We start from the raw sequence: 23,561 nt of genomic DNA, 5'->3' as shown, positions 1-23,561 counted from the left end.
ACACAAAAATCACTCGTACGAGTCAACATAAACGAGTTGGAATTGCGTTTGCTTCATTCGTAGCCGGTCAAACGCCCTTTTGTATGGCGAGTGTCCTCACTTAGGCCGACTTCGGTAGTTGTATTTTGAATGCGCCTACCGGAAGTCGGTGCGTCCTCTTTCCTCCACCTTAATGCTCTTAGTGTTTCTGTTCCATCGATCTCTACTGTTTATCTTCTGTCACTCTAGCACAGAGTGCACGAAGGATAACTGCTGTTTGTGCTTCTATTATTTAGTCCATTCTATTTGAATGATATGAGAGTAGATTTCAGCAGAGTGTCTAATTTCCTGAATAATCCATCCCGTACATAATGCGCGTAAAACTGTGCTTTTAATTTGAAAGGCCAAGCCGCTCCTCCTCCGTTGTCCAGCAGTTACTAGGCAACGTGTTGTTTATATGCTTTAACGGATGCAGAAGGTCGTTTTTTAGTTTATTGCTCTCACATCTAAAGATGACAGATTATACACGAGTCGTTTTGCTACGAGTTAATGTTTAACTGCCACATTCAGTAGCGATTAAAATTATTTGTTTTAGCTGCAATTTAGCGCCATCAACTCAACAGAATAAAAAGGAAAGACTGTGATTAGACATTATGTCAGATCCTAATGAACCCGAGCCTCTAATGGGCTTCAACGTGGAAAATCATCAAGTACAGGACGATCTTTCAGCTGGCGATGAGAGGAGAGGAGAGGAAAAAGCAGAAGTCAGCCAAAGGCAGTCTGAAGTCCACACTGCAACCAGAGACACACTTTTCCCAAAGAAGATATCTCACACCAATACACATGCACTTGTAAGTCTGTCTTTGAATTGACAAACTGTATTTGAAAATTGATCGTGTCAAAATAGTTTCATGAAACATGCTGACCTCATAATAGCTTTCTCCTTTTCCCAACAGTCACTGGATTGGGTATTCGGGATGAATCCTGCTCTTCCAGTCTTCAGTCTGCAAGACCATGACCAGCTGGTGGTCCTCTATGCTGGAGCACATATCGGGATCATATACAACCACACCTCAAACTCCCAGCACGTACTTCAGGTTGGGAAAGATACAGTATACAGTACAGCATACAGTGTGATGTATGTAATCCTGACAGCTAAGTAGGTCTGTCCCTGGAGTAACCGCTAATTGTATATGCTCATACATTTTGGCAGGGCCACTGTCATCCCATCTCATGCATGTGTGTGAGTGGAGACAAACGCTGGGTTGCTACCGCAGACAGGGGACCAAAAAGCACAGTGATTATATGGGACTCCTACTCTGGGTAGCGCTTAATTCTTCACACATCAAGTCATTTCCCTGTGTTAACCGGTTCTCTTGGTGGTAATCATATGTATGGTATTCTTCAGTATTCCTGTACGCACATTGTTTGATTGCCACTCTGATGAGGGTGCCATTGCGATGGCATTTTCAAGAGACACAAAGTATCTGGTAACTGTTGGAGCTGAAGAACGTCAGGTGAGTATGACGCATGATTGGACTGACTCAATTACACATTTCAAAAGAAAATCCAGAGTGATAGTAAATCTTGACCCCAAAAAGCCACTGATTGAAAAAGTAATATCTCCTGAAAATGATGAAGAAAAATACTCACGGCACTCAATTTAATTTTGAGATAGTGACACATCCACTTTTAAGGTGAAGTGTGACACAACCCAACACTTGTGGAGATGACATCTGTCTTGAATATAAGAATTTAAAAAACTATCTCTTGATGACACAATATTTATTCACATCATTCGATTTTTCAAATCTTTAAATCTTATGGCATGGCTTTATTGTTATTATGCTTAGTCTTTTAAGACCAAGACCCAGAAAGGTTATGCTCTTTTATCTAGCGGCCATTGTCTTACAACTAGACTCCTAAACACATGCCTTTCTATAGTAAATTCACATCAAATACAGTAAATTTAAATCTTTTAACAAACTACTAACCATATGACCATCTTTTTTTACAGTCTGTGTGTGTTTGGGATTGGACGAATGAAACAGAAAAGCCATTGTGCTTTATTAAAATTGACCCTATACATGGTTTTCAAGTAAGTTTTGCCTTCCTCCAACATTAAAACACCACCTGACTTAACAGATGAGACAGTCATAAAATCAAATGTTTGTTTGTTTTTCAGGAGTACATAATTTTTAATCCAAATGACGACACTCAGTTGCTGAGCACCAGTGAAAGCCATGTGTTAGTTTACAGAAGGGTAAATCCAGCTTTTCATTAAATATGTGACAAAATGCATATTACACATGTCATGCATGTGAAATTTATAACATTAATAACTTGAGACCTTTTTCAGGGCCATATAAGCCTGCAATGTTTTCTCTCAGGCTCAAGAAAGTTAATTGGTCTGTCTTGTGTGGCAATTGGTATTTTGACATTTTTACAACTTCACTTGTTTGCCTTACAGTCTTGCAATGAAGCCACCAGTGGAACAGAAACTTTAATGCTCACTCACTCTTCTCCTGAGCCTTTTAAAACTGTCAACATGGATGGCAGGCCCCTCAGTCGGTCTGTGTTTCACTGGAGAGAGCCTCAGGTCTTGACAGCCACTGCAGCAGGCAGCATTGTGGTGTGGGAGTTAATAGAGGATTTAGCTGTGAACCAACGCTTGTCACAAGAAATAATCAAGTATATTCACCTACAGAAAGCAGCATTTACTTTTCTAACAATAACTGACAGGTAGAGACAAGCATGTTCACAGTTGTTGCCTTTAATTGTTGATTGTATTTACTGTTCTCTAAACTCTATTCCTGTGCCGTTTGACATCACAGCTGCTTCGTGACTGGTGACACTCAAGGCCATATAAATTTTTATGATGAAAAGTTCACGCTTCTCACTTGGTACAGTGACTTCAACCTGGATGCTATTATGTCTGTCTCCTTTTCCAAAGAGTACACAGAGGGATATCTGGAGGACACCACTGTGGATGCGAAACCATTCATTATCAGGTTTCAGAAAAACTGTGTATTATGCTCTTGGTTTATGTTGGTTTGTGCATCTTTCAAAAACTGACATTTTTTTTTTTTTTGCAGGAACTTTGTTGTGTCAACAGTTAGTTCTACGGTAGTACATGTGAACGCACAGAAATGCATCCCTCAGATCCTGCTGCAGGAGAACTGTGGCCCTCTACATGCAGTAGCCTGCCACCCCAAACAGCCAGCTGTGGCTATGGGCAACCATGCTGGCATTTTAAAGGTGTGGGACTACAACAGCAAAGTGATTACTGGCAAAAGGGTGTTTGAGACGGAGAAGCAGATTCAGTGTATCACTTTTGACCCTCAAGGTGAGCCAGCATGCTTCATTGATGTTTTTGCAACAAGGGAATGTTGTGTATAACCTGCGAAGCCCCCTGAGTTCTCTTAAATTTGTATTGTATTGTTTATTGTTCTGTGAGCAGGATCATACCTGGCAGTTGGCTTTGGGAGTGGTGCTGTTCACATACTAAATCCCAGCACTTTACAATGTGATCCCATGGACTGTTTCCATTATACTGAACATAGCATCAATCACATCACTTTCTCCTCAGACTCAAAGTATCTTGCCACAGCGGTGAGCATGTCATTTTTAAACGTAACATGCCCAAACATATCATATCGGCAACTGTAGTTGTGTTTCTGATGCATAGAAAATAGCTCTGTGGCCATGATTTCAAATTGCAAATGGGAAAAAACATTTTCCTGATATGAACATTTTATATCCTTATCTACTGTTAGGATGCTGGCAATGCAGTTACAGTGTTCCACTTGCAGACTAGTAAATGCTCTTTAGGGTATTGGACATACCAGGGGAGGTACTGCGCCCACTACAAACCTATTAAAGAGCTTCTTTTTGGGGTTCACCTGGACAGCACTCAACCCAGGCTGTTTTCTCTCGGAATGGACCGCTGTCTGGTTAGTTAGCTTTGTCACCTTTGCTGAATTGTGCAAATTTGTGTTTTGTATTGTAATGCTATAGTTATGTAAGATACTTCAATGTGTTTGTTTGGAACTGAAAAACAGGTCGAGTATGACTTGAAAAAAAGTGATGTGAACCAGCTCCTCATCTTAAGGTCAGAGCGCATTGAGCAAAGTGCTGTGCCAATGTGCATGACTTGGTATCCTCCCCTGACAGCAGAGGAGTTTCTCCTCATTGTCTCAGACCAGTACAAAATGAAGCTCTTCAACAGCACGACCATGATGTGCAGGTTTGGGAAATACTGCAATAAGATCAGATTTTGTGAATGTTGTCACTAGAAATTAACAGAAAACATGTTTCACAATAACAGAAAGACTCTACTGGGCCCAACATATGGCTCTCCCATTAAGCAAGTAGTGGTTGTTCCCACTTGCAAAGAAGCTGAGACAAAACCGTTTTACCTGGCATACATCACAGAGGACAAGGTCAGTTCTGGAATTAGTTTATAAAAATGCAGTAATTTATTCTGACTGTGTTCTTTTTTTTTTTTTTTTATCAAGTGGCCTATGTTATAATACATTTAAATGAAGCTGTGTCCAGAAAAACAAGTTTTTGTTTTTACTGTTTTGTTCACACAAATGTTAACACATTATGGGGCGATGCAAAAAATTGTACCAGAGCATATTTATCATATTTAGCAATTCTATTTTGTGAGATACACTCTTGGATCCTGAATAGTTCTGGTGTCCTTTTTACCCCACTAATATAGCTATATCTATATCTATAGATATATAGATGTAGATATTAGCGCAGATATCTATATCTATAGATATATAGATATAGATATTAGCGCAGATATCGCTAATAGATATAGATATTTGCGCTAATATTGTGTTGTATTTTGTTAAGGTGGGCCTCCAGATTTTGCCTGTGGATGGGAACCCCTACAAGTCCAATGCTTTGATCTGCCATTCAACAGGGGTGTCAACTTTTGCCTGTTCCTATGAGGGCCGGTTTGTTTTTACTGCAGGAGGGTCTGACTGCACTATACTGTCATGGGAGACAAACATCAAGTAGGTTTTAACAGTACCAGTCTAGGAACCACAGGAAATGTATGAGCAGTGGAATATTGTATCTTGAAATCGCTGTCATCCCTTGCTGTGAATGAAGTGCATTGGAAGCAGCAGCGTCTCTGGGAGGAAAGGGCATAATACCTTTTTACTCTCTTTTGGAGGGAGGGAGAGATGGCATGTTCTTCAGGGTGAGTTTAAAGTTTTCCTTTTCCCTACAATTGCTGAGTGAACCACAATTGATTATTCATTAGTTTGAAAGGAGAAGTATGTGTGTTGTGGTCAGTTATGCATTAGAATTATGTACAAGAATGAGGCATTATGTAACTTTAGAATTTCTTTGACAAATTACTGACCTTACAAATTTTATTTAGATTTTCTTGGATTATTTAGAAGTTTTCTTAGTATTAGATGCACTAGAAAAAATGGAACTTGAGTAGCATGACCATTTTGGAAACCAGATGCCACTGTTGTAAAATATAGCGTACAAACTGCTGTGTACATGCATTTGGAGAACATCGTTCCTTATAACACAATTACTAATTATAGCTATTTCCTTGTGAGGCTCCTTTGTGTGCAACCAGCTGCAGCTCATGTGCACTAAACATACAATTATGTAACTTTGGATGAAATTTTGGACATAATTTGGTTTTGTTGCCTTCTCTCCTTTCAGGAGATTGAGGACTTTTTCTATTACTGCCAAATCCGTCATCGAGGCACTGACTCAATGGAGAAATGTAAAGTGTCTACCAAAATCCCTCTGTCAGATGTTCCCTCTCTGATGAGAGCGCTGGCTTACTTCCCCTCTGAGCAAGAGGTACAATCAATGCAATTTCATCTGACATCACAAATGCGGCAAAAAAACTGCTTTATACCTCAGAACTGTATGCTATTTATCTTCGCCAGATAGAAGACATGCAAAATGAAGTCAAGTTCAGCAAGTATGCTGAAACAGGAAATTATGTGACTGATATTGACCTGGAGGAGTTCATCAAGCTGTATGTCAACCATCGGCCAGCATTCGGTATCTGTAGAGATGAGCTCATTCAAGCTTTTCGTGTCCTTGGTAAACGTGACAGTACAGGACACCCCGTTCTGATGAGACATGAACTGCTGGAATTCCTACAGGGGAGAGGTATGCCGCAAGCTGTTTCCAAATAGGATTGGTCTTTCTGGCTTTATGTCTTTTTTGTCACACCCAACATAGCCATGATTCTGACCTTTGATAGGAGAACACATGACAGAGGAAGAGTTGGCAGCGTGTTTCACTACACTCTTAGGTCTCAATGAGGAGGAAGAGGGAGGCGATGGAAGAGGATGCAAACACTCTGAGCATGACATTTCCCAGTATGATGGTGGGTGAAAGAAAAACTTACCCACAAGTTAAGAATGTATGTAATATCACAGCTCTTTCATGTGTGTGTGTCCAGGTGAAGATCCAGAATATTCTCTGGAGCGTGCAATCCCAGATGAGATATCAGTAGCCACATTTAAAAGCTACATCCTGGGCTTTCCATCCTCAGTACGGGAAAGCCCCACCCCACCAGAGTGATGAAAGCAGCAAATTGTCTGCTTGTCTGGAAAAAGTTGTGTTGATGACGAGGTTCAGACTCAGGCTCTTTCCAAAGTTTTATTCTAACCTTCTATCAATATTCCGTTAGATCCTAAGCTTTGTGACACATTGCATATAAAATGTGTTTTGTATGGAAGAAATTATAAATCAACAAATGAAAAGAATAGGTAGGCGCATTTACTCAGGAGCTGTACTTGGATTGTAAGGTACCTTTGTTTTCATCTTCACTTTTTGTGAACCTCCAGTTTTAGTCTTTACTCAAAATTAGAAGTTTATGTTAGTCATGTTCTTTTTACTAAACTACATTTATGTTAGGGTTATTCATTACTTTGTAGTTTTTGATTTTACATCTAACAGTGCAAACATCACAAGCTGAAGAAAAACATAATTACATTGTTAAAAATAAAACCAGTGGTTCCATAAATCCTTGTCTTGTGTCAACATATTGTCTCATCTAAAGAAGTTTTAGCCCCAAAGTTTTTGAATTATTAAATATTTTGAAACCAAAGGGAATAAAAGAAAACGGAAACATGTTTTCCTTCTCTCCTATTCTATTAACAATTTCACAGCTCCACATACAAGTATCAAATAAAAACATTTTTTAATACTGATGTGTTTTATTGAGGCTTAAAATCTAACAGCACTAGTCATTTATTAATGTAAATCAATAGAAATAGTTAATGGTAAAGCATGGGTAAGGGAAAATATTGTGTACAAAAATAAAAATAAACTAACAACCAAGGGTGGTGATAAACTAAGGATGTGAGCTTTTTAAAGGAGTGGTCCCCAACCACCGGGACATTTGGTCCCGAGCCGCACAAAAAGACTGATTGATTAGTTTATTTAGAGCTTTTTTTAAATTATCATGGAGTTTATTGATTATCAGAGTCTGTACGATGTTTAACTTAAAAAAAGATGAGCCGATACAGCCGGACACATGTCAAGAGGCTGGTCTCGGTAACGTGATACCGTACGTCATAAATTAAGCCCACAATTTAGCAAAATGAATAAAAAAAAATAAAATAAAAATAACGTCTTTGGATGGCTTTTTTGGAAAGCAGAGTAGGCCACAATGATGAGACTTAGAAAAAAAAAGAAATTGCATAAAAAAACAGGAGTCCAACTTAAATACGGATTTATTGCTACAGGTGACTGTCTCGCACTGAGCGCGCTCATCTGGATAGGAGGCGACCAACAGGGAGGAACACGGTTGCATCAAGTCTCCTCCTGCCGAAATACGAATGGAGGAAAACGAACTTTGGGTGGAACTGATTTACCGATTCAAAGATGGGAATCCGTCCTGCTGCTGTGATTGCTGTGATGGCTGTGATGGCTGTGATGGCTGTGATGGCTGTGGACACATGAACTTCTCAGTCCACCGATCTGCAGCCGCAGCTCTGCAGCTCCGGGTTTATTTTCAGTCAGTGGGCGGGGCGCTGCCACCGACCAATCACAGACGCTCCTGCACAGGAACTTCCTGCTCCGGACAGGGGGAGCAGTTTTCTTTTCTTTTTCTTTTTTTTGTCAGCTGGTCTCTCCGAGACTTAGCTACGTCAACTAACCCTCCAGGACAGCAATAAGTCAGCAACATTGAGTGCAACCAATTCCCGGCTGCCAAGTTTAAGATGAGAAGGCCGGACCGGAACGGACCGGGAGTCCGCGGCGCCCAGAGGACGGACGTTGGGGAGCAGTGAGCGCCTGGCGTCGTCGCCGAGCCCCATGAATCGGAGATTTGTTGACCTAGCTAGCTGGCTAACGTTAGCTATTTGTCTGGTCAGCCACAGGCATGGCTGCTAGAGAGATATCCTCACGGTACAAATACCGTCGACCGCCGGCCATAAAGCAGGAGCAGGATGATGACTCGGACGCCGACGAGACTCACCTGGGCTTGGAGACCCAGATCATCCACAGCGGGCACTTCATGGTGTCGTCGCCCCACAGCGAGCACCCCCCGAAGAAAGGCTACGACTTCGACACTGTCAACAAACAGACCTGTCAGACGTACCACTTCGGCAAGGCGAGCACGTCTCACCTGTCCATAGACGCCTCGCTCACCAAACTGTTTGAGTGCATGACTTTGGCATACAGGTGAAGTATACAACCCGCCCCCAACACACACACACACACTGGGAGGATGTCAATGTTAACGATCATACACCATCAACGCCCCATTCTCTCAGGATACAGTTTATATCCTGCCTTTAAATTACAGTCACGAGTCCGCTGATCATGTAACTTCCTCTTTGACCAAAATGTTTTATTGTATTAGTGAGAGCTTTCGAAGTGAAAGTACCAACAACGCAGTGTTAAGCAAAACGAAAAAAAAAAACTCTTCTCGCCTAAAAGGTCTGCAGTCAAAATAACACTTTATTGAAAAATGTAACTCAGATGGTGGATCCTTTATTGACACGCCTAAAATAAATCACATTATATGACTAATAGTAGGACTGCGAATATGCTTTATACATTATATAATAATCTTGGTGCAGATCAGACATTACTTGCAGGGTTGAGCGAGAGTTTGATTTATTGATTTTAAATCTTAAGGAAATCAAACTAAATTTTTCTCATTGTCTATGTATAATAATGTTCAATAAGTGTCATTGCTTTTTGAAGGATGACCTAGTTAAAGTATGTATGGTGACTCTCTGTGTATTTTGAGAATTTACAGTTATGGGTTCAACAGAATTCTGGAAAGTGAGGTTTTTCTTTACTTCATTATATTAGAGACCGGTTGCCCGCAGTCCCTGTTAATTAATTACACTTTGTTCTAATTTGTATGTCATTCTTAGTTTGATCAGCAACATAGAAATATATTTTATATGTAATAAGTCAGCAGCAGGTTGGATTCAATGTTGCGGAGCCTATCAAATGTTTAAACAATAGAAAAAAGACCTTGAATAAATTCCTAGAAATACAAGTTGTAGTACTACACATGGCCAAACATTTACAGAAGGCAAAAATTGATTTATTGCTTGTCATTTGATTTTATACCTAGCACTGCCTTTTTTTTTTTGCTGATTATTTTCATTACTCATGAATCCAGGTATTGTTTTCTTTTTTAGCAGATTAATTCCTGAGCCAAAAATATGTCAAAATCTAAAAAGGTCACACGTGTAAACACATTGTCCCCCCAGCAATCCATAACCAAAAGATACTTAAGATGGAAGTTGTAACATTTTTAGTTGATGATATTTGAAATATCTTAATTGAATATAAAAATGTGATGGTATGCCAGTTAACTAATCATTTCATTGAACAGACATTGCAACTATAATAACAACACTTGAACAACTGTGACAATATTCTCATATCATTCCCACAGATGTTTCTAAACTTCTCTAGGTTGTGTCATCATCTAAAATAAATAATTCAACTGATGTCTGTTAAATCGCTGCCTGTGAACCTGAGGGGACAAATACAACTGGGACAATGACTATTGTCAGGGGTGTCACCTTTAAGACAATTTAAAAGCAGTGTCATAATATAAACAAATAGTTTCATTTAATCACAGTTGATTCCAGAAGATATTAAAAAGCAAATGGAAACAGGCTCATGTTAGCCATAGTTCTCTATTTACAGCTGAGGTGTTGGTGCAGAGCCAGCTGTCTAGAGGATTCCCTCTAAATTTACAAATGGCATCAACTTGGTCTGACTAGGAAGACTATTAATAGACCAGGAAAGCACAACTACCAGTTCCTATTCTGTTGGTGTCATTTATCTGGAAAGGAGAAGGGGCTGGTATTTGTATACACAAGAAAGCTTTTATTCACAGTCAGAACATTATAGAGACTGCAGAGTTTCCTCTACAACACTGTCTATTCTCGTTGCACCATGCTTCGATATCTACTTTTTTAAAGAACAGGTTTTTCCGCTCACACCCTGCTTTTACAGAAGGTAAGGATTCAATTCATAACAGGAGAAGTGAAACAAAGAGGAAGAATGAACCTGGAAGCTGTGAGCTTACCTTGCAGATTGTGATAAACATTGACTTTTCTCATGTCATTTGGCTTTAAAAAATTTGCTGCATTGGCACAATAAAGGTTAAAATACATTCCGGTATTCATTCACAAAGTTTCAGTCCATGATGGTTCAACTCAGCCATTTATGCTGCTTGTTTCACCATCCTGTGAGACCAAGATTGTTTATGTTAGCTGATTACTACGTCAACATCTCTGTGTTGTCACAAATTTTTCATACTGATGTCATACAAGTGCAGACGATTATACACTGTACCCCACGTTTGGAAGCAAAGGTGTATGTGCAAATATGGATGTATTTACTTACTTACTTATTTTTTTACTACAGCAGAAAGCTTATTTTCAGCCAGAGAATCTAAGATCATGTGTGTAATTCTTGCATTACTTTTTAATAAGTGTGATAAGTATCAAAGTGATCAAAAATCCCTTTCAGGTTTTAAGGCTTGGGATGGTGGTTAAGCATCTGTATCAATGTCTAAATCATGGGTGTTAGATAACACATTAGGATTCTGGCATTTCTTCTGGCTAGGGAAAAGTTATTAAAATTTAGCTAAATAAATATATGGTTAAACCTTTTTTTTTTTTAACTCTGTGGAGTTAGCTTTTTATACTCTTATGTATAAATGTATTCGCTCTTATGTATTCATTACTGTTCACTTGTTCAATCACTTGTGATATGGTTAAGCCATGACATTCACTTTATAGAATGTAACGTCTTATTTGTGAAGTTGGTTCATTGTTATTTTCTTGTTTCTTCAGCGGTAAGTTGGTATCTCCCAAATGGAAGAACTTTAAAGGTCTAAAGCTACTTTGGAGAGACAAGATCCGCCTAAACAACGCCATATGGAGAGCCTGGTATATGCAGTGTAAGAGTTCATTCAAATGATTCCCACTGTATGACTGTTCATGATGACAGGACCCAGTGAAGCTGCAGTTGATGTGATCATTGCTACAAGATATTTCTTTTCAAAACTGTGTGACTTGTGAAACCGCATTTTCAGTTAGCAATGACCTGTGTTATTTTTTTGTCACCCCACAGATGTAGAAAAACGGGAGAATCCTGTTTGTCACTTTGTGACCCCCCTCGATGGTAGTATGGACCTGGATGTTAATCGCTCTGCAGAGGTAAAGAAAGGAAATAGTGGCATAACAAAAAACAACAAAAAGAGTGTTGTTTTTTTGTTTTCTTGTCTTGTTTTTAGTCCCACAAGCCATTGCTTGTCATTTTGTTTGATACATCCTTTGCTGCTTCCTCTCTTTATGCTGAGTGTTGTTGGACTTTTAGTTTCCATATCCCTCTTTCTTCTGTAGGCTATTGCCACAGAGGGGAAATGCTGGAAAAGAAGAATTGAAATTGTCATTAGAGAATATCACAAGTGGAGAACATACTTCAAAAAAAGGGTAATGTATTGCTGACTTTTGTAATGAATACTGGGCTTTTTGTAGATTTGGTCTGTTTACTTGTTTTTTTACAACATTATAATTAATATTTATCTAATGTACCACTTGCAACTCTTACAGTTACAGAAGCACAAGGATGATGACCTGTCAAGCTTGCTCAAGGTATGCAAAACTGCATTATGCTCAATCTTAGTACTGCTACTATCAACATAAGGACTGGTATCTGGTCAGCCACCCCTTACTAACCCAGTCACCTTAACATTACTGGTTAACTTTTGAAGCATGCAAACTAAATTCTTCTGACAGCTTGCACCGAATTAAGCTAACCCTAAACATATGTGGGCATGTGCGTGTGTGTAAGTAATCTGTTTTTGAAGTGATGGAATTAGTTCAGTTACTACATGCTCTGCTTTACACCACACATTTTTGTGTTGCTAACTGGCTTGCTGGTTGGATTTTTAACACAAAGGGGCCAGAGGAGCAGTTATCGCTGTTTGGGGAAGTCTCTCCAGACATGCTCCGTGTCTCCTTTTATCAGGATGAAGAGACTGCTGCACGCCGTGCGCCCCGTAAGCATAACGAACCTCCCGCACCTATGGAGATGGACACCCTATTTGACATGGATGTTCTCATGTCTGAGTTTTCAGACACGTTGTTCTCTACGCTGTCCTCACACCAGACCATACCCTGGCCCAATCCAAGAGAGATTGGTGAGAAAATCACCCGTTGTGTGTTTTATGTAATCACTAGAGACTTACAAATTAGGTTTTTTAAATCCTCCCTCATTCAGTACTTAATTTAATAAATGTTGCAAGTAATATCTTACTTTTGTCTTTTATTTGTTTTCTCTCTACAAGTTTGTTGAGAAGCCTTTTAAATTGTGGAATATGTATGAACATGCTCGATAGCAACAATATAATATAAATCTGTCAAAAATATTGGCATGTCTTGCTGCTGCTCTCCCTAACTCTCTCTTTGCCTGTCAGCTCATGCAGGGAATGCTGACATGATCCAACCAGGACTTATCCCCTTACAGCCCAACCTAGACTTCATGGACTCATTTGATCCACTGCAAGGTAGCAGTAAGACACCACCTATAGCTGAAGTAGTTCTTCACACACACTAATGGTGCACACTTTCCAGGAATCAAGCACAGTTCTCATAACTCAACAGTTGGCTTAGCCTAACCCAAAAAGTAGTGTGATTTTACTAACCTCTTGCTAACATAGAGACTCTTGTTGCAGACTTATTTCACAGCCTCCGTCAGCCCGTCTTCCCCTCTGTTTCCCCTACTGCATCATCTGTCACCCCTCTATCCAGCAGCAGCTCTCAGTCACAGGTAAACACCACCCCATGGCACAGTCCTTAACACACACCACCTTGACGAGAGTTTGTGCAACGACTGTATTAGATTTCCTAGTTTTAAAATTAAGAGATTTTGATATTTTATCAAATTATAAGGATTTCTACCACACGTGCCACCATCTTTCCGCCTTAATGTAGTTACCAGAAATCAATGTAACATAATAATATTACTAAACTTTATTTACATGGCACTTTAATACATGACTTGCTTCTCAGAACTGCTTAACATCAAAGGAAGATTTTTGTGAATTTAAAAGCCTCACTCAAAAAGACTAATTATGTCAGGTCCTCATGCTGTCTTTTTGCAGCTCTTAAAGTAATCTTTGCAGTCATATTTTTGTTCGAGTATAATATTTCAGAGTTTTTGGTGGGCACACGAATGCAGCATTACATCAGGTCTTCGTGTGACCTTCAGGTACAGAAATATAACAGTAATTGGTCATGTAAAGACATTAAAAGAATTAAATTATGACTAAATTAAACTGACATGTCTTTACACAGCCAGTTAAGTCAAGTATTTACTAATTATAGTAAATATACTACATTCTAAAGTTTTAGTTGTAGTTATAATAAATTATGGTATACAGCTAATGACTAATATACATATAAATAATATTTAAAGTTGTATATGGGTTTAGACTGGAGAATTTGACAGCCCTTTTGCTGTCATGATCCTGCAGCTAAAAAGAAGAAATCAACTCCTAATATTTGCTCACACTGACCTGCATCTCTTCAGCTTATTTTTTTTAACCTATAAGAAAATAACTAAATGAGTTTGTACCCTTTTCGTCTGTTATTCCTTGTCAGGGCCAGTTAATGTCCTCTATGCAACTGACAACCAACCACATCTCCCCACCTGGATCCCTGCCTATCATCTCTTCCATCGTCAGTCAAACCAATCGTACAGGTGATGCTGGTGGTGATGGTGATGGTGCTGCCTATGTTCAAAACTACATGGCACTGTTTCCTGGGCAGGTGGCACCCACTGATCAAGCAGTGATTTCCTCGGTCTCTCAGACATTATCCCATGAACCTCTGGTACAGTGCCTACCAGGTCAGGACATGGGCTCAGGAGCACCCATGGTTCCCTCAGCTTTGGACAACAGGTCAACACTAGATGAGACTGTAGGGCCATCTGTGATCACACACACAGCTTCCTCTACAGTCACAGCCAGCAACGCAGCCACCACCTTCAGCCATGGCCCAGAGTATGGCTCCATATCCACACAACATCCACCTCCTCCGCCCCTACTACAACCCATGGCTTCAATGTCTGCCACTCCTGTACAGCAACCTCAGACTTTTGCCATGCCTCGTCCTTTCCTGTCATCCAGTGCCAACAAAACCCGTCCAGTGCAAAGGATTGCTCCTGCAAACACTATCCCCCCATCTCATCTCATACTAGGTGTGTTGTTTGTCAAGCTCAAAACATGATTCTGTATTTGAAAGAATTGTGAATTTGTCAGGTAGTGGAGCTGTGCCACCCTCTCTGAATTACCATAAGATGGCGCTATAACTTTTCTTATTAAGTCAGAATTATGTACAGTGATAATGATTGAAAGTTTAACTGCATAGCTAGAGTGAACAAATTATCTCTATAAGCAAACAAATGTAAGGCTGTGATCCATGGTCAGTATCAGAATCCAATATATTTAACTTGGTTTTGTTGTTTGTCCTCATCTAACTAATGTCTTCTGCGTAATGGAAAAGGGACAGAGAAATCAATCAGATGAATACCTTCCAAAGTAACACTTGTTGCGCTGTTCATCCTCAGCCCCCTTCCCAGGTCACGCTAATGCTGTGATTGTGACACCAGCCCCTCTGAAAGATGTGGTCCCTAACACTGGAGTGGTCATCACTTCATCCCCCCTTAGAGGGGTATGTTTTCAGCTCATTTTCTCCTGACAACACTGTGGGTCTTGAAATAATTGAGTAGCCAGTAGAAAACTGGGCTATTTACATTTTATTGCTCTGATGTATAAAAACCCACAATTGTGACATTAAAATTTCATTGTATTACATCAAAGACAAACTAAGGAGAGCTCTTTTTCAAGTCATTTTTCTGTTAAACTTTTAACACTTTATTTATTTTTATCTTTTGGGCTTTCATTAATCTTAGGAGCCACGATTTCATGTTATGTCTCAGAAGTCTCCCCAGCCAATCATCCCCAAAGAAAAATCTTGTTCTTCTAGCCGTAAAAGTCAGAAAGCCTCCTCAAGTATTGGTGAGAATTCACTCTACTGAGTAAAGCACATAATATCTCAAAATTCAGCATCTGAAATGGCCTGTTTTTGTTTTTCATCTCAGTTCACAGTCAGCCAGGTTCAGGTCAAGGGTCACCATGTGTGTTAGATCAAGTTCCCAGTCCCCAGCCACTCATCAGCAGCAGCACATCTCTGGTAAAGAATGAACAGAATCAGGTATGTGCGCTTTATGTTTCTTCATAAAATGACTTTTGTGTGTCATTGCTTTATTTCCAATGGTTGAAAATCTTTTGAATTAAAATTAACTTGTATTTTATGTCAATACCACAACAGCCTGAATTTCCCTTTTCATGCTACATCAGCAGCATTGCCCCTTTTCCTGTGTAGTAAATAGTATGTCACACTTTCAGTAACTCTGATTGTAATATTGCCTCTGCTGTTGTGTGACAGAGCCGGAGGACAACACACATATCTGCTGAGCAAAAAAGACGATCAAACATAAAAATCGGCTTTAAAACACTCTGCAACCTTGTGCCCACTCTAAAGTCACAATCAAATGTAAGTCTGTTTGCTCTTAAAAAACATAAACTGTAGTTTCAATGCATCCAATTAGTTGGCCATATTTGTGCGCAACATCTTTTTCGAAAAGTAGTTGTAGATTTCTTTTGCTTTCACACTTACCATCTTTATTTACTTTGTGCGTTCAGAGCAGTAATGCCGTCACACTGCAGAAGACAGTGGATCACATTGGGAAGCTGCAGCAGGAGAGGCAGCAGTTACAGGAAGAGGTTAAGAGACTACGAGAAGAGATAGAAGAGCTCAATACATCCATTAAGTATGTTTAAAAAAATCAATTCTATTTCATCCCTCCTGTGACGTATAAAACTCTGAACTCTTTCTGTTCCCTGTTATTGTTTCATCATAGCCTGTGTCAGGAACAGCTGCCTGCAACAGGGGTGCCCGTCAGGCGACATCACTTCAACCACATTCAAGAGAAATTCAATGAATATGTAAAGAACCGCACTCTTCAGGACTGGAAATTCTGGATTGTATCCTTTACTCAATTGATCATTGCTCTTAAAAGGCTTTCATCTAATGAGTCACTCAGAGTGAGATGTCAACATGTTGCTTTAATATTCTTTCATGTCAGGCTGATACATATCAGTATGATTCTATCTTCTGTCACACATACTAAAGCAAATGAAAACAACCCCAATGGAATCATTTCAAAATCTCCAAGAAAGTAATTTTAAAACGAATAAGCAGAAATGTGCGTTGTATCTTTGAGGATTATGATATTTTTATGGTTGTCTACAGTCCAGGAAAGCATACTTTCTTGGAAATGTGTTTTACGTTTTTACAATTATTCCTATGAGGTGTTTCAAATGAATCTCTGAGCCTTGACAAGAAAAGAAGATGTTAATTAAATGCTTTTCAGTTAAACAAACACACAAAATAAGTTTGATACTCTTACCGTTGATTTGGCTTAATTGTATTGTGTTGTCTGATCTTTGACCATCATCAATTCTAGTTCAGCATCATTATCAAGCCTCTCTTTGAGTCATTCAATGAGATGGTGTCAACTACAAGCAGAGCAGAGCTTTGTCAGACCACGCTGCAATGGCTTGATCGTCACTGTTCCCTTCCAATGCTCAGACCTAGTGAGTAAATGACATTATATCTATATCTATATATATATATATATATATATAGTACACGTCTGGCACAGAGACACACAAAAGCGGTCTATGTCATCAGCTCACTGACTGACAGCACACAGGTTGTATTGAAAAGGATTGGTAGTTGTGGATCATTCACAGCCCATACAGCCCAGAGGGGACTTCCTTCCAGTTGCATAGTGTTAGAGCATTGCGTTTCATAGTTTAGTTTCACCTTATCTGCTTCCTATCTGTCTTTATCTGTCTTTTCCTGCCTTCTCTTATCAAGCAACCATGACATGACAGGAAATTTAGCAGCAGTAGCAAATTTACTCCAACAGTGATGATGATTTTTTATTTATTTATTTATTTTTTTTCCCAAGCCGTTCAGTTTTCTGACCTCCCACATAAGATAATATGCTTTTGTTCCTGACTCAGTCCAACTAGAGCAGTTAGACCAGGTGGATGGTGGAATGAGACATCAAAAGATTTCTAATTCAGTCTACATTTTAGCTGCTCGCAGCAGTTTGGGGTTGTGTCAAGGCATAAAATTTCAAAGAATTTAGGCAGTTTTTGATTGCATGTCTTGCAGGATATTCTCTTCACATTTAATAACTCAATGCGTTTCTAAATCCTCAGAGGTCCCACTACATTTTGATTTTCCTGCAGCAGGAATCTGCTGAACATAATACTTATTTCAAGGACAGTAAGATTGTTTCTGTTTTGGTTTCTTACCAGTGGAGACATTGATGTGCCCTTGTGAAAATTTTAGACTGATTAGTTTTGTCAAAACACACTAGTGTGACTGTTATTAAGGCCTCTCCAGCTAAACACAACAGCAACCCAGAAAAAAAAAAAAAAAACTTATGACAAACTACACAATACCAAGAACAAGACTGCAGACAAATTGAGCTTCGCTGCATCTTAACTGGGCCACTTTTCACTATATCAAAAATACCAGGTGACAAGTATTGTTTTTAGTCTATCAGCTGCCCCCAAGTGGCTGAATGCACTACAGAAAGAAAGAAAGAAAGAGAGAAGAGAAGAAAACAAGAACAAAAAAATAAAAAATAAAAAAAACAGCAACGCAATTTTGACAGCCATTTTCTTTTAGGCCCTGCTTTATATCTTGATCATACCAATTTCAAGGAAGCAACTCCGAAGATTGTGACTCCAAGTGCATGTTTACTGTGTTGCATTCGATAAGGTTACATATAAAGACAGTTTGCTTAAAAACAACACTGTCAGGTATTAAATTGTGACTATTGTTCTTTCAGTGGTGCTGAGTACACTTCGCCAGCTGAGCACAACCACGTCCATTCTGAGTGATCCATCCCTGCTGCCTGAAGAAGCCATCCATGCAGTGGCACACACAGACGTGCATCCTGCTCTTGGAGGTGGTGAGGTGACCTAAAGCCGCCTGAATCGTATGCCAGCAAATCTCCAAAGTGGCACATCACTACTTAACCTTAAAGCCATTCAGCAAGGCTACCTGGTCTTCTGCTAGTCCTGGGCTTCCATGAAAAAAAGAGAAATAATAAATGCAGCTTCACATTTACTGGTTATGTACAATAGTCATATCTTTTTATCTTTTGTATATTGATGTTTGAAGATGATGAAGACATGGAGCCCCGCCTTTGACAGTAAAACAACTGTATAAATATGGCTTTTATCATTTATTTGAAGATAGCATCTACTGCTACCATCACCTGTTCTAGATCTTCTAAATACATTATTGGAGGATGGTACTTGTAGTTTGCTTTTTTGAACAACAGTATACATTTAAATTTAAACGACTCTTCTAATGTACAAACAGGATTGTGGCAAAAAGGGAAATATTGAGTGATTGCTTATTGCAAGTTTTCTCTTCATTGGTTGGTGCATATCTTTCCACAAGGGCAGAAGAGTGGGCGGGGGGGGCTCATAGGAAAAAGTAAGTGGCTAGGGTTTTGTCCTTTGAAAGCTTGGAAACCTGAATGCAGGGGATCACCTGAAACATGAAAACAACTCTAACTATAATCAATACCAAAGACATCAGAGTTTCATTCATCTCAAACATTCTTAAAGATGGCAGTCTCCTGGTGGTTTGCCGTCCTTGCTGAGCTACTCTTTTATACATGTCTTGCTCTGCCCATCTGTAGTGCAAATTACACAAGAGAGCTGTCACTTTATATACTGGGCAGGCCACAGCATAACAGAGCAATATAAGTTACAGCCCTTATAGGGAGCATACCTGAAATAGCAGTACGGCCTATAAGTGTTTCAGGATTTTACCTGAATTCACAGTATCTGTTTGGTTTTTTTTGTTTTCGTTTTCTGTTCTTTGTTGGTCACTCAGGGCTGAACTGGTGAATGTGATCAATTTCCATTCAGCTGTTAAGAAGTCAAGTCAGGAACCTACTCAGCAGGAGGTCCCCATATTTCTGTACAGGTCACATCACAAAGTTAATCTGTCACATTAAGAATGAGGGAAAAGAAAAACAAGCCATATGAAAATGTACTTTACTCATCCTTTTGGTTCACATACTGTTTGACAGCACTTCACTGTGTCAGAGTGCAGGTTCCGTTGGCATGTGTAACTTACATCTGCCTTCAGGTCAAAGTGTCCTTACCTGTGATCACTGCAGGGCGATTCGTTAAACTTGTTGTTCAGCACTCCTCAGGCTCTAGGTTTTCTGATTTGTGTTTTTATTTTATTGTTGAATATGCAGCTTTTTGTGTGCAGTCTTTTATTGTGATTGTGTTTTATTGACCTGATATTTGTAACTTTTCTATAGTGTAAACTTTACCTGTTGTTGTTATTGGAAGTCAACACCTTAATAGTGCACACACTGCAGCCTTCTCACAGAGATACAAACCAAATGTTAGCTCACAATTACCCAAATCTATTTATTACTATTGTAAGAAAAATAAAAATGGGCCTGATTGCAGCAGTTTGTTATGATTCAAAATGAATATATTTGCTTTGTTGAGTTTTTTTGTGATTGTTTTCTCCCCTCTAAACAAAGATTGAAGATTTATTTTATTATCTGAGGAAAACCAACAATCTTCCGCAGCAGCTCTCTGACTTGTGCAGCATTCTTTTATTTAAAACCATCTGATTACTGCAAAATGTTTTGTCATACCAGTTTGGATTTGCAACAGTTTCTGTGAGGTGATTTTTGTGCGTGATTATTGGTGATCTCCAAATTTAGTATTTTTTTTTTTGTTTGTTTTTAATAAGTATGATATTTTCCTATGCTGCACATGTTTTCCCCCCAGTGTTTCAACCTGGTTTTAAAAAGCCTTAAGAAATCTGAATGGCAATAAAATGCAAAAAAAAATGAAAAGCTTGAAAATTCGTAGTCATTATTTTATTTGTAATAAATATCACTTAGAAATAAATATTTCATGCTTATCACAAAGTGGCATATAAATAAGTTAAATAAAACTTTTTTTTCGACAAGTCAAGGTTTTGTAAAATAAATAAACATATCATTCATAGTACACAGTGGAATCAAAGCATTGCTTTCTTAAGATAGTCAGCCAGAAGCTTCAGCAGACACCTAAGAAACAGGTAGTTGTGCATTTCCTCCTGGAATGTGGGCAGCGTGCAGTTCTGACAGGTTGACTTGTCGGCCATGCCCTGTAGGAGCTGACAGACATGCCCCAGGTCTTTCTTCAGTTCGGCTTGCTCGGCCATGTTTGACATCTCTGACACGTACCAGAGGAAGATGGACATGTTCTGAGGTGTGACGGGCTGCTCCAGCACCCCGGCCAGCTTCGTGTCTTTCAGGGACCAGCAGTTGTCGTTGGGGAACAGTAAGGGATTGTCCTGCAGGAGGTGGACACGATCAGTATGTGTTGACAGCAGAGCCTGAACTAAAACGCTAACACTCAGTGAAGCAGTGTAACCTGCTTGGGAGTCACTTCCAGGTAATTGATGAGACAATGATGCACCAATTTAAGATCTGTGAAGTCAGACTAATGAAGCTGTGTCCATGTCTTTTTACTAACTATAAATGAAGTTTGTTATTATTGAGAAGTTCTACATTAAGTCTGGGAGAAAAACATCACTACACTACTACTTATTGCTCTACTTCTCTAATTCTCAACATCAGTGACTGAATCTGAAAATTAAACCACTTCTCTTGATTACTGTGACCAGTTCAGTAAGAATACACCCAGGTCTAATCTCCCTTCTCTTCACCCATAAAGTTACATAGGATTTAGCTTTTTTATGCTTAATCGTTTCAATAAATCCAATCATAGGACTAAAATGTATAATATGGAGCCATTACTCCTCTTGAGTTTTCCTAAAACAAACAGCTATAAGCATATTCCACAATAAATCAACAACAGCCATTTGCATGCATGTTAAGTTTCAGTAATAATACATTTCATTTGGGTATGAAAAAAAAAGCATTCTGATTCTGATCAGGAAAGTAGCTAATGGACCAATGAGTGAGCTTACAAGGTGGTTCAGAGCAGATTGGATCCGGTCCTGAATCTGGGGGATGGTTTCTTTCACAGCGTCTCTCCTTGCTCCAACTGCAAACAGACTTAAAGAGGCTCCTTGTCGAACAAGCAGGACCAGGACGGTGAGGACTACAGCAGTGACATGAGAGAGCAGGCAATGGAGATTCAATTCATACGAAGTACGAATCACAGACACAATCTGCACCACTGCAGAGTTTCAGTGTTGTGCAAGTTTGCCCGCAGACGTTCAAGTTTTGTGACTGCCTGGTTAAAAAATAATCTCGGCAGGAGTGTGAGCCACAGTTCAAGATAGGTTACTTACCAGCACGGAAATCCATGACAGCAGGAGGCTTCAGTTAGCAGTTGAATGTCTGATGTGTAACTTTCTCAAATCCATCTTTAGAAGAACACTTTTATTAAGGCTCCCTAGATAAAGATCAAATTCGATCATATTAATATTTTCCCCTACGTTTTTGGTATGGCTATTCCAGAAAAAGTTATTAAGATTCAGCAATGACTTACTCTCTGGGAGTTCCCTTTAAACCTACACATCCCATAACATGTCAACCAACAGTCTGATTAAATCTTCAAAACTGAACTTGATGCAAAATTTCAAAGCTATGTTTGTAAAAGGAGTTCCTAAAATATTAATGTTCTTATAGTGAGTATGTTCGTTATTTTACTCTCCCATCTGATGATTAATGAGAAACTTCGATTAATGCAGTGAAAATATAATTCCAAGCATTTTGAATAAAATATTTTATTCTTGATATTTTTTGGCTTTGGTTTACATTTGAAGAAATCATCAAGTCTGGTCAGAGTAGAGCAAAACAGAGCTGACAGAAAGTGTCTTCCAACATAAATAAAATAAATATTTAGAAAGCCTTGGATAAGGAACCGATAAATAAATACACAGATAAAATCTCCAAAATGTTTTCAGTTAAGGTCACAGGAGAGAGTCATGTTTGTGAAACCCTCCACCCACAACCTGGTGAAGTAGATGAGTCGGAAACCAATAACTTTGCTTTCATAAAGGTGTGTTGTTGTTATATTTCTGTGACATTGCTGTGTGACAACAGCTGAACCGGAGCCAAAGCTTGATGATGCAACAGCTCCTTTGAACTGATTGTTAAAAACTATGATGTTGTCTATCAGATTTTTGCAGTGTTTATGAGAACTGAGGGATGTGACAATTTTGGCCAGGTGGTTGTCCAGGTAGTGGATGATTGCACAGACGGAGGCCTCAATTTCCTCAGTGGTGTTTCCCACAGGAACAGTTATTCCCTCGGGGGGCTTTAAACTGTCTGTCGGCAATCGACGTCCCGTCATTATGTCTTTGACCTGTGAAGGAAGTGAGACCTGACGTGTTAATAATGGAGTACAGAGCTCAGAGACGTCCAGAGGCAGCCTGACTTGTGATACCATTAATTGTTTTGGTTTTTTTTTTTTCATTAAATAGATTAGTCTCTTTTGTAAATTGTATGAATTTATTGTAAGTGAACTTACATAAAGCTGTTCTGCCTTGAGTAGGTTACAAAAAGACAACGCTATATCTTCCATGTAGTTATGAAGCTTCACTGGATCAAGTTGAGTCGAGGCAACAAAGAAGATGTGCATCATAACGATGCAGGAAAGCCGGAGCTCTGCAAGAAGCACACAAAATACATGACGCTGTCAGTCAGTCAATCATCTTTACCGGAGCTAATGTCAAAGCTCAAATTTTTCCAATAAATATTTGATATGTGCCAAAGAGCAAAACATTAATATGAAAGTAGTTCACTATCCAGCTTACTTTTGTCAGAAGGCATGATGTGATTTTTGTCTTGGGCTTCGTACCCACCAACTGGCTCACAATGAGCTTATATATGAAAAGCTGGGTTTTTTTGTAGCATGCTGCCAGTCAGTGGATGACGCC

The 23,561-nt window shown here is 39.2% G+C and overlaps 2 protein-coding genes across 5 annotated transcripts; both read left to right on the top strand.

Annotated features, from left to right (window-relative positions):
- Positions 1–632: 632 nt before the first annotated feature.
- cfap251 (cilia and flagella associated protein 251) lies at positions 633–6,558 on the top strand. The gene is made up of 19 exons (XM_029509884.1): positions 633–830; positions 936–1,076; positions 1,193–1,302; positions 1,388–1,496; positions 1,997–2,077; positions 2,165–2,242; positions 2,510–2,721; positions 2,814–2,990; positions 3,075–3,325; positions 3,440–3,591; positions 3,756–3,932; positions 4,041–4,225; positions 4,307–4,421; positions 4,846–5,009; positions 5,107–5,197; positions 5,680–5,823; positions 5,913–6,141; positions 6,236–6,361; positions 6,437–6,558. Exons 1-19 carry the CDS (start codon positions 633–635, stop codon positions 6,556–6,558), a joined length of 2,862 nt encoding a protein of 953 aa, XP_029365744.1.
- Positions 6,559–8,086: 1,528 nt separating this feature from the next.
- Positions 8,087–20,511, top strand: mlxip (MLX interacting protein). Of its 4 annotated transcripts, none has more exons than XM_029511167.1 (17): positions 8,087–8,667; positions 11,319–11,425; positions 11,599–11,684; positions 11,871–11,960; positions 12,081–12,122; positions 12,499–12,670; positions 12,947–13,039; positions 13,205–13,299; positions 14,133–14,730; positions 15,100–15,203; positions 15,445–15,550; positions 15,634–15,746; positions 15,981–16,088; positions 16,238–16,365; positions 16,456–16,579; positions 17,062–17,191; positions 18,466–20,511. In XM_029511167.1, exons 1-17 carry the CDS (start codon positions 8,366–8,368, stop codon positions 18,600–18,602), a joined length of 2,535 nt encoding a protein of 844 aa, XP_029367027.1. In that variant the 5' UTR covers positions 8,087–8,365; the 3' UTR covers positions 18,603–20,511. The 4 variants fall into 4 exon arrangements, with proteins under 4 accessions (XP_029367027.1, XP_029367028.1, XP_029367026.1 ...); XM_029511168.1 differs by having other exon boundaries at positions 8,088–8,667; positions 12,947–13,036; XM_029511166.1 differs by having other exon boundaries at positions 8,088–8,667; positions 12,430–12,670; positions 12,947–13,036.
- The last annotated feature ends 3,050 nt before the right edge of the window (positions 20,512–23,561 follow it).

This window comes from Echeneis naucrates, chromosome 9 (genome assembly GCF_900963305.1).
Source record: "Echeneis naucrates chromosome 9, fEcheNa1.1, whole genome shotgun sequence".
Taxonomy (NCBI): Eukaryota; Metazoa; Chordata; class Actinopteri; order Carangiformes; family Echeneidae; genus Echeneis; species Echeneis naucrates.
This window is presented reverse-complemented; position numbering and strand designations above follow the sequence as displayed.

Coding starts and splice junctions, on each gene's coding strand:
- mlxip (XM_029511165.1), top strand. CDS start 8,366: ATGGCTGCTAGAGAGATATCCTCACGGTACAAATACCGTCGACCGCCG. Junction 8,668..11,318: donor TGCATGACTTTGGCATACAG/GTGAAGTATACA, acceptor TTGTTTCTTCAG/CGGTAAGTTGGTATCTCCCA. Junction 16,089..16,237: donor CTCTAAAGTCACAATCAAAT/GTAAGTCTGTTT, acceptor TTGTGCGTTCAG/AGCAGTAATGCCGTCACACT.
- cfap251 (XM_029509884.1), top strand. CDS start 633: ATGTCAGATCCTAATGAACCCGAGCCTCTAATGGGCTTCAACGTGGAA. Junction 2,243..2,509: donor ATGTGTTAGTTTACAGAAGG/GTAAATCCAGCT, acceptor TCTTCTCCTGAG/CCTTTTAAAACTGTCAACAT. Junction 5,010..5,106: donor TCATGGGAGACAAACATCAA/GTAGGTTTTAAC, acceptor CTGTGAATGAAG/TGCATTGGAAGCAGCAGCGT.